The sequence below is a fragment of the Cibotium barometz genome, chromosome 53 (assembly GCF_041138505.1).
Source record: "Cibotium barometz isolate CiBa-2024 chromosome 53, ASM4113850v1, whole genome shotgun sequence".
Classification (NCBI taxonomy): domain Eukaryota; kingdom Viridiplantae; phylum Streptophyta; class Polypodiopsida; order Cyatheales; family Cibotiaceae; genus Cibotium; species Cibotium barometz.
In genome coordinates this window covers 35,545,216-35,555,792 of record NC_141098.1, presented here as the reverse complement: position 1 = coordinate 35,555,792, position 10,577 = coordinate 35,545,216, and the positions used below count along the sequence as shown (strand labels likewise).

At 41.0% G+C, this 10,577-nt stretch overlaps 1 protein-coding gene across 1 annotated transcript; it reads right to left on the bottom strand.

Annotated features, from left to right (window-relative positions):
- Positions 1 to 3,288: 3,288 nt before the first annotated feature.
- Positions 3,289 to 9,852, bottom strand: LOC147608567 (CDPK-related kinase 5-like). Its single transcript, XM_086789072.1, has 11 exons — positions 8,556 to 9,852; positions 7,054 to 7,184; positions 6,875 to 6,916; positions 6,559 to 6,667; positions 6,313 to 6,391; positions 5,867 to 6,163; positions 5,588 to 5,694; positions 4,453 to 4,560; positions 4,239 to 4,301; positions 3,978 to 4,145; positions 3,289 to 3,872 (listed from the first exon to the last, which is right to left on the bottom strand). The coding sequence occupies exons 1-11, from the start codon at positions 9,105 to 9,107 to the stop codon at positions 3,723 to 3,725; spliced, it is 1,806 nt and encodes a 601-aa protein (XP_086645198.1). The 5' UTR covers positions 9,108 to 9,852; the 3' UTR covers positions 3,289 to 3,722.
- Positions 9,853 to 10,577: the final 725 nt, after the last annotated feature.

The window sequence follows — 10,577 nt, the reverse complement described above, 5'->3', positions numbered from 1 at the left end:
AATGGGTTAACCTCCCTCATCCTTAAAATTGGAGTAAGTTGGATTTACCTTTTTCCTTAATAAAGCTCCTTTTCTTGTTTCTATAAAGTTGAAAGAAGCTAAAAATCTTATTCGAGATTTCACTTAGGTGGGGGAACAGAAGGGGACTGTCACTCTGTATAAAAATCCATGTGTATGCAAGCAAGTATTTAAAACACCCTTAACAATCTTAAATTTTAAAAAATCATTTTAAACCCTTTTTGTAAGTATACATATTTGGATTTATAAATTTATTATATCGGAGTAACTTGTATATGGTATGTCAATCTCTCAATTTAAATGCATGCACTTACGTGACATGTTACATATATATAAATTGACCACCCCAAGATTTTTCACCATTCAACCAACCTCTTTTTTTGGGATATGCTTTGCAAAGGTAGATCTTAGTGATCCATTGCAATTTTGTCTAAGGAAGTCATTTTTTTCAAGAAATATATATACATATATAAAAATTGACCACCCCTAGATTTTTCACCATTGAACCTCTTTTTTTGGCATGTGCTTTGCAAAGGTAGGTCTTAGTGATCCATTGCAATTTTATCTAAGGAAGTCGTTCTTTCAAGAAATATATATATTATTAGGTATCACAAATTTAGTATTCCATACTTTATGGAGTATGTATACTTGCTAAGTTGGTTTGAAAAATAATATATACTCTCTTTTTTTCTCTTTCCTACATGTTTTAAGTTTTAAATCTCAAGTATGGAAAGAAACACTTGTTGCGCTAGGTTACCAAGACAGAGTCCCCCTTGGTGAGAGAGAGTTGTATGTTGGTTTGAAAAATAATATATACTCTCTTTTTTCCTCTTTCCTACATGTTTTAAGTTTTAAATCTCAAGTATGGAAAGAAACACTTGTTGCGCTAGGTTACCAAGACAGAGTCCCCCTTGGTGAGAGAGAGTATATCTCCTACATGTTTTATGTTTTAAATCTCAAGTATGGAGAGAAACATTTGTTGCACGAGGTTACCAAGACAGAGTGCCCCTTGGTGAGAGAGAGTATATCTCTGGTGCCAAGGGCAGAGAGAAATGGGCCTGGCTAAAGAGAAAGTTTTACATTATAAAGAGAGAGCAAGAGAGAGAGACAAGCAAACACGCGTGCGTGCACACACACATAGAGACAGAGCATCCTTCCTTAACTCCTTTCCTATTATACCCTCCTCTCTCCTTCAAAACACGCGCGCGCGCGCGCACACACACACACACACACACACACAAAACATCCCTCCTTAACCCTCTCCTATTATACCCCCCTCCCTCCTTCAACACACACATATGAGAGAGAGAGAGAGAGAGAGAGAGAGAGAGAGGAGAGGATTAGCTTGTTGTTCTTAGTACATGTGCCTCCTTATGCTTTGTAAGAGAGTGTCGAGAGTAAGAAGTGTGTCCTTGCAAGCCAGTGCAACAACTTTGGTGGTAGCAAGAGGTGAGGCTTGGGGGTGTGCAGCTAGCAAACCACTGATAAAGCTTGTAGGCTATGGAGATCCCGAGCTCGAAAGCAAGGTTGTAGCCTATTTCCTTCCCTAAGTGAATGGTTGAGAGTTCTTTAAGGAGAAAAAAATGGGCCATCACAATCACTTCCAAATGAGAGCGATGATGATGATGTAGTTGGCATTCTTAAAGATAGACCAAGGGACATGTAACACTACTTCATCCAATCATCATGAATCTACATCATCCTTGGCTTCATCACTTCGAAATATGTCTATGCTATTATCCTCGTCTAATTTGAGGATGATAACCTAGGGTACCTAAAGGCCAATCTTCAATTCTCCCATGCTATCAACCTCATCTAATTTGAGGATGATAACATAGGAGAATTGGAGATTGGCTTTCAATTATACATATTGGAAGTGATGAAGTTCTTGATCTATGAATAAACATTTTTTAAGAGTTGTCTTGTATCCAACTCCTCTCATGTTATTGATCTCCACATTGCTAAATCATGTGTTGAAAGAGAATATGCATGTAACTAGTAGTCCTTTTAATGATTATATGCTTTTTTTCCTTAGCAATATGATATTTCCAAAAGTGGTACCAAATAATATTATCATAGTTCTTAAATGTGTGCCTATGCTACTACGGTGTAGGAGCTGGTGATGATCATCCAATAATTCTATGTATCAAGCATAAGCAAATACAACATTTAGTTGATTTAAGTATTTAAATACATTTTTCAGATGGAATTTACAAGGTGACTCATTCTTTACCGTGCTGTAGCCACGAGTAAAGTCTACTCAAGGGGTTCACAGCTTTGGCTCTTGCAGTTGTAAATGATTAAAAAGATACTATGTTGTGAAGCTATCTTAACCATTGATCTCTTCCCCGTGTCCAATTTACTATAAGTTTAAAATTAAAATTAACATGACCAACTAAAGTTCTGTGTTTTCAAGCAGACAAGGCACATGATATCTAAAATATACCACAAAACTAATCCATGGCAAAGATGTTGACAAAAATTGACATGTCTTGCAAAAATGCCATTTTTCATTAGCTAGAAGGTCTTGTTTGCATTATAACAAATTTTAGTGTGAATGCCTGTGAAAGGATTTGTATATCTCAGTCTCCATTCTTGCAAAGCCCATCTACAATCTGCAAGGGAGTACTGCTCACATGATTTGACTGCCTTTTTTTCATTTTCTTGAGAAGAATGATAACAATATAGCATAGCTTAAGAGTTATTATAAGCAACTTGTTACTGTCCAAGTTATAACTTTTTCAATCTCTTGAAAAGCTATGCTCTCTTTCTCTCCCTAAACAGAGTCGGGAAATCTCGAGAGGCATTGAAATGCAAGTCAAAACAATCTGAAAAGGAATAGAAGTTACAGCACTACAGAATTCAGAGACCAGACTGCAGCGAGCAATTAAGCAGGGTGCAGTGATAATAATCCCTTTGCAAATGCAGTGCTACCTCAACACCATCAATTAGCATGTCATCTGCACTTTCAAAGTTCATGGCAATCTACATGTATTGCAAGCTCACCTACAACTCATGATTAGTGACAAATCATCGATCATCTGCATGTCAAGACACCATACAAATTACCTCTTTACAAAAAAACATTGCCTAAATTTACATATTAACAAAGTAGATAATAATGTCATCCCATCCAAGGAAACACACTTACCCCAATGTAAGTAGATATGCACGCAAGTGATATCCTACAATTTTTTCGCTGATGGCCCGAGGTGCACTACCGAGATGAGAGCTTAGATGGCACACACAAGATATGATGGAGACTAGATATGGCATCAGAAAAAAGATTTTGAATTAACAACATTTTACTTTGGAGAACATCGTTGTCTAAGTCATCCAGACAATCCATTTTATGGTGAGAACATTACAATACTGAACTGCCTTCATAGGCATTCTAGGAGAGAAAAATGTCCCAGAAAGATTTCTAAGCCTGCTGGGAGCATTAATGAATTGAAGAAAAATCTTCCGACAATGTTAGAGCTTTTTGTGAAGCCTCATTCTGCGTGCATGCCACACTTTTTCTTTCATGGACTCCCACCTATACAGAGCACAAATATCTTGGCCAAATACCTTTGGCATTATTCCTGCATTCTAAAGCAAGCTGTTCTGAGAAACAGCCTCCTTGTGAAATCATTGCCCCGAGTCCAATCAAGCTGCATTGAATGCCAAAAACTTCATTATATGTCTCCCTTAAGTGGAAAGGGCTACTTGCCATGATGAACTTTAGAGCCAGCACGGGGTGGCATCCCCCGCAGTAGATTTGTGAACCCGAAGAAGCTCAACTTCCCATCACTATGTCTAATCCAATCATGCAGAATAACATGCGCCGGAACTGTAGGAGGGATGCCAAGTTCCTGCTCAACCAAATGCCTTACTCTAAGAACCTGATGCGACAAGATTCACATTCGCAACAATGCAAAAGACAATCCCATAGCACCCTGCAAATCTTATGCACATACCCGAGCAAGATCTTCTATTACCACGACCCGATTGGCTTCTCTGTCGAAGATCTGATATGCAGTGCGTGCCTGCCTTTCCCAATTTTCCTGTGCCTCAAGCTGAGGGACGCTCGTGGCCGCTGCACAGAACTCTTCAAAATCCATCTTCTTGAACTGAAGTGCATCTATCTGTTCACCATAGAAAGCCCATGTATTAAAAATAGCTCAACAACAGAATGAGAGAGAGAGAGAGAGAGAGAGAGAGAGAGAGAGAGCACATACAGCTGTTATCATATCAAACATCCGGGACTCCTTCATCGCCTCGGTAGCATGTTTGGTCAAGGCCTGTATACACCAACAGCAAGCAAAACCAGTAGATAGAAAAGACTCTCAATTACAAGATAGTAGCTTGTCAACTAGCTGATTACAAGATTATACTACCGCAAATGCATCTACTTTTATTGTTATTCTGAAGGGGGATCTAGCTCTGACTCACCGACTTGAAGTTCTCCAATGATAATCGACCATTTTTTGTGGGTTCTAAGAGCAAAAATTCGGCTCGTAAATAGAATAAATCGTCTTCAGACAAAGTCTTTGCCAATGCCTGCAAAATGTAGAAAGAATTATGGACAACTGCTTACATAAAACATTCCTGGATACAGTCAAGCCATCCAGATGTTATGGGCCACCGACTATATTATAGTTAAAGCAAGGCATCTCATGGTTATATACAAGGTAATTAAAGATCCCAAGCCTGGAAACTAAGGCCAAGGTCACAACTAGAAAGGTAGTGGACTTAAGAACAAGTCCACAACATTGAGAGCTACTACATCTAAAGACGTTTTGCCTCCGGTGATAATAGTGCTCCTACTACATCTAAAAACAAAGACTCCAGTGATACTAGTGGCCCTAGTGGGAAGCGCCAGCAGTCCTCTCCAAGGCAAGATGACATCAGAACATTGATTTGACTGCAGGTCTTAAAATTCACAAGAAGTAAAGAAGTGAAATTGTTCTTAAACATATAAAACAGTCAAGCCAAGGGAAAGGCAAAGCATGTGCAGTCACCACAACATCAATGACACCAGCTGCAATGTGTCAACTACGCACCCTTACTTCCTACCCATTAACCTGCTTTAAGTGTCCTAGGACAACATAACAGTTCCCTACAGAGACATTGTTCACGTAAAGGGGTATCCCCCTTAAATTGTTCAAAACCCCTGAAGTATGGCAATGGATGAGGGGACTTGCTATGACACGTGACTCCTCAACAGCTCGCCATCAGGGTGCAAACCCAGGATGACCGGCTCATTACTCTAACCTACCATGAAGAAAGATGCATATAGGTTTGCTTGTTTGAAGGAAAAAACCTGGAAACCAGAGGAGAACATCAGCTTTTTCCTGTCCCTAAGTTATGCGCAGACATAAGATGCTGGTACGAGTTAAGTAAAAGTCAGGAAAGAAATGATTCGGGGCTTTAAATGCAATGAAAAGCAACCCTCCATTCTTCAAAGGCCTTGGAGGTGGCTTGAATGCACTCTTACTGCCATGGAAGATGTGGATGAGGGTGGTCATAAAGTGAAATAGACATTCTGAATTATAAATCTCTGCTGATACAGTCAAATTGAGCTCACCTTCAATGCTGCTCGCCTTAAGGAGGATGATCTAAGGTATGACTTCACCAGTCTGTAGACCAATATATCAAGAGGAATAATCTGTTCCCCGCGTATCCAAGGATGAGCTGATAGAGCACAGATGCCAACATAAGCTAATCAATAACTTGAACCAAACGTTCATCTATAGAATACTACAAGAGCATACTTATCCAGTGCCTAAGCAGCAGTCATTCTTTTAGCTAATGAAAAACTTGAACCACAAGCTCAAATTTTAGGATACTACCAGAACATACTTACCCAGTGCCTGAGCAGCAGTCATTCTTTTATGACGATCTTTGTTTAGAAGCCGCTTTACAAAATCCTTTGCCTCTGCTGAGACAGAAGGCCATGGTGCCTCATCAAAACTAGGAGCAGACTTTAGCACAGATCTGAATATCCCTGATTCTGTACGTGCCCAAAACGGCCGGCTTCCACATAGTAGAATGTAGGTTATGACGCCAATACTCCAAACGTCTGCTTCCATGCTGTATGACCGATGCAGGACCTCCGGGGCCACATAGTAAGCGCTTCCAACAATATCATTGAGCCTCTCATCTGTCCATTGGTTGTGCATTCAAGATACCAAACAAAAGAGACACATACATGCTTGCCACACTCAGTATCCTGAGATCCAACCTCTGCCTCAACTTACAGAATAGCAAGTATGATTCCCACATGCGTTCTTTTTAAAAACACCGAATTACCTGGTCTAACAAAATCTGATAGCCCGAAATCAATTGCCTTGAGCTGTGCATCTTCCTCCTTTGTGGTAAATAAAAAATTCTGCATGTGACAACAAAGGGAAGCAGACTAAGACACAATATGATGATGTGATGTCAATACTATCAGACTCCAGTTGCTCAAGAGCAAGCATAGAAACAGTCCCTATAAAAGCTTTTGTCATGCATGGAACTTATCAATCAGGAGAATGTTCAGTAATTTAAAAATACCTCGGGTTTGAGATCACGATGCACAACACCTTGAAGATGGCAAAAGGCCACTATGTTAAGAATTTGTACTACCACCACTTTCGCATCTTCTTCAGGATACTTCCCACCTCTGCCAACATGAGGGTAAAGAACAGTTCAGAGATTCAAATATGGGATAATTTGAGGATCTACTTTTCTTGACATAAGAGACAAAAAGCACCTACACCTAGAGCACAATAGCGTTTCTTGTGAAGCCTAACCATACACAGTTATATACTTTTGAAAAGATCCAAGGTAAAGGGCTTGAGAGCTTCCACAGCTGGTAATGTAAACAGACCTTGCCAGTATCCGATCTAGTAGCTCACCCCCCTCACACAACCTGCCAATATAAACATCTAAAACAAATTCAATATACATTGAAAGCCAAGTGAAAAAGCGATGAACTCTCCAAAAAAAAAAAAACTAGAATATACACTCCATTTTTTCCCATTACTTCGAATATTGAGAGTAGCTTACTCCATCACTATGTACACATTTGTGCTATCCTCGCAAGCATCATAGAACTTGACCAGATTGTGATGCCCAGTCAGTGCTTTCAATATTTTGACCTCTCTCCTAACATCCTCAATTGATATGGCAGTGGTCATCTGAAACATCACAGAAGTGCATCAGAAACCTCTCAAAGCGGAGCCTACCACAAATAATATGTAGCTTTCTTCTTGTGAGATTAATTATATTATTATAGGTGCCAAGTGGCAGCGCCCCGGCCTGCCAACAAATAGATTGTAGCATTTAAGCAGTTAAAGCTTCCATCCACGTGAAGTCCTTTTCAAGAGAGCCAAATAAATATCAAAGGTCAAGCACCAAAATCCTGATAAAATTACTGATTCATAGATTACCTTAGCTTCTTGTATAATTTGAAATGTCATGTAACAACTAGGGCAGGGTAAACATGCTTTGAATTGCTCACTCTGAGGTCAGATAAAGTTGAGCAGAACTTATCCAGTAACTATCCAGCACTGTAAGCACACTTTGGACTTGTGTCTCTTCAGGTAAGTTAACCACTACCGCTTGAAAGGTTGACAAAAAAGCTTTGCCTTTGAGGGGCTATTGAAAATGAGATTTACAGCACGACTAGGACATGGTAACCACAAATTTAGGAAACCCACTAGGCATGGTAGGAATGCTTCAAGCTTCAAGAGTCCATTGGGAAAGTCACTACCGGAATGATAAGCATGATTTAGACATTTAATAATGTCTGCAATGATGAAGGATGGGTCATTTACCTTTGCTTTGAGCAGGACACACTTCGGGCATAATAAGCAAGCCTCCTGAGTATATGCTTTGAACTTCTGATTTTTTGTGGGTAACCTGCTTTTAAACCTCTCATAAAAAAAAGGATTGAGAGCTGGAAAAGCCACAACTGGATGGGAAAAGCATGTCTTTATATATATTAAAAAACCACCAGGGCACAGGTGCACACTTTGCACTTCTAATTCCCAGTTCAAAATTTCATTGGGTATAGTAAGAATGCTCTTGGCCATCAACATGAGATCTAGTAGAGCATGGTAAGCTGCTGCAGCTTACTATCCTCGGTTGAAAGCTCACTGGGGCATGGCAAGCTAGTAAGTACTAGCTGACAAGGGATAGCCTGATCTGCCCTTTCTTTGAAGAAGACCCATTATCAGCATGGTAGGCATGCTATGAACATCTGTCATAAGTTGACAAAAGCATGTGGACATCAGATGGACATAGGGTTCATCTGATGAGAACATGATATAGCCATGCCTTTTGGGCGTCTGATGAGGCATGGTAAGAATGCTAAGAACCTCTGAATTTCAGTTGGAAAACCTACCAATTAGAAGCATGGTAAGAATGCTAAGAAACTTTGAATTTCAGTTGGAAAGACCACCAGGGCATTGGAAAACCAGTGATTGTCAATTGCAAAACACAGCAAACACGCACTGGAGCATCTGATATCTATTGATGAGAAGATAATGGAGAGTTGTGAAGGTTACCTTTGCTTTGGAAATGACCTTGACTGCAACAGAAAGTCCTTTGAGGTCACCCTTCTTGATCTTGGCGAGGCAGGTGTGACCAAAGTGCCCACGTCCGACTTCCTGGCCAAGCTCATACTTGAGGTTGAAGCTCTTGGAGTATCCGAAGCTCTTGTCGAGGGGCTTCTCGAGCTCCTGGCCTTCGGGGATGGGCCCCTCTTTGGGCTTGGCTGTCCCGAAGCGCTTGGCTAGGGCGGCCTGGATGTGCTTGGCGGGAGATGGCGGCGGGAAAGGCCGTTTGAAAAACCGCCCCGGTGTCCCATTGGCAGGCGAGGTTCCGTTGGAAGATCGGAACGGGGAGCGGAAAGGTGAAGCCCTGTATGGCGACGCCCTGTATGGAGATTTCGGTGGTAACCTAGTAGACGATGGAGCTCCCCCTGTCGCTGTAGCTGTTGGCTCTACCGTTAGGGTTTCTGCTACTGAATTAGGGTTTTCTAGGGCTGAATTAGGGTTTCCCTCACTGTGCTTCACTTCCTGAACTGATGATAGGTTCTTCCCGTAGCAGATTCCCATAGCATCTCAGCAAAATCCAGCGCTGGGCTAGTGATCTCACCAAATCCTTCCTTTCTTTGCCGAAATCCGATCTATGTTTGAACGGTTCAAACTGCCAGACAAGCCCCACTGCGGCGCCCAGTAAGGACCCATTAAAGAGGTGTTTGCGAGTGCGCAGTACAGAGAGAGACACAGACGACCATGGATTAAGGTGGAAATGAGGGCTGGAGGGCGCTAGTCCGAGCAGAGGGTGCACTGCAGATCGGCCACTCCGAGTCGAGCAATGGTACAGGGGGGGAAGAAACCGCTAGAAAAACTGCTTTTGTATGCGATGGGGAAAAGCCCACATCTATGCGAGGCTCGAGGCACGAGAGAGAGAGAGAGAGAGAGAGAGGGGGGAGAGGGAGGGGAAGATGATGAGGGTGATGACGACCAAAGGAGGGCACAGTCATTTAAAATGCAAGCTAGGCTGTCTCCATTTATTCTGGCCTCCCCCAACACAGAAGAATTCTATCAAACCATTTACTCAAGTAAACCTTGCATAATTTGCTCTCCTTTTCAACATCTTATGTTCATATGGTGTAGGTGTTAAGGCACCCATCACATTCTTACACATATGTGTAGGTTGTGGGAGTGTTAGGCCTCATGCACCCACCACATTTTTGTTTGTACATTAGATTTGCTTTCAACAACTGCTCAATCTTGGCCATATATTGGCCTAAGTGGGTCTCTCCCAATCATAGCTTCCTTGGCAACTTCCTTGCCTAGGCTTTTGGTCAAGAGAAACTCCATTAGTTACTCTATCAGCTTGAATTCCCAACCATTCGATGACTGTAAAAAAAAAGAAAAGAACATGATTACAACTTTTCATTACAAAGCATGAACTAAAGAAAAAGATAGCTACAACTCTAACGGCTCATGATGAGAACAAAAATCCATTAAAGTAAGGTACTCCTATAGCTGGAGCTGGAGGGGACAAGTTCTCCCTACATGTTAGTTGTCTTATTTTTGTTTATCGTCCTCTCTTTTAGTGAACAACAAGGTCTTTATATCTTGAGGTTTAAACATCACACTCTTGTTTTTTCTTACCCTCACTAAAAAAATTCACCCATAATTTTTTTCTTCCCCTCTAAAGACTTTATGTGTCATCTCATATATCCTTTCCAAAGTAAGTTCTCACATATTAAAGTGCAGCTTTCCCTTCTTTAGCATCCTTATACAACTAAACGCTTATATTTGATTTCAACTTGTGTTGGTTCTTCTCAAACTCCAACCACTTCCTTCATCTCCATCTTGTGTTGGTTCTTCTCAAACTCCAACCACTTCCTTCATCTCCATCTTGTGCCTTCCTTACAGACAAATCTAGGTTGGTTTCAAACAATTTCTACATAAGGATTTAGTCCCTCCATCTTGTGCCTTCCTTACAAACAAATCTAGGGTGGTTTCAAACAATTTCTACATAAGGATTTAGTCCCTATTGAGTCTGGAAAA

Excerpts from the sequence above, each read along its gene's own strand:
- LOC147608567 (XM_086789072.1), bottom strand. The coding sequence starts at position 9,107 with ATGGGAATCTGCTACGGGAAGAACCTATCATCAGTTCAGGAAGTGAAG. Across the intron at positions 6,164-6,312 it reads ATCAGATTTTGTTAGACCAG|ATGAGAGGCTCAATGATATT; the intron begins GTAATTCGGTGT and ends ACCAATGGACAG. Across the intron at positions 3,873-3,977 it reads TAATAGAAGATCTTGCTCGG|GAACTTGGCATCCCTCCTAC; the intron begins GTATGTGCATAA and ends TTGGTTGAGCAG.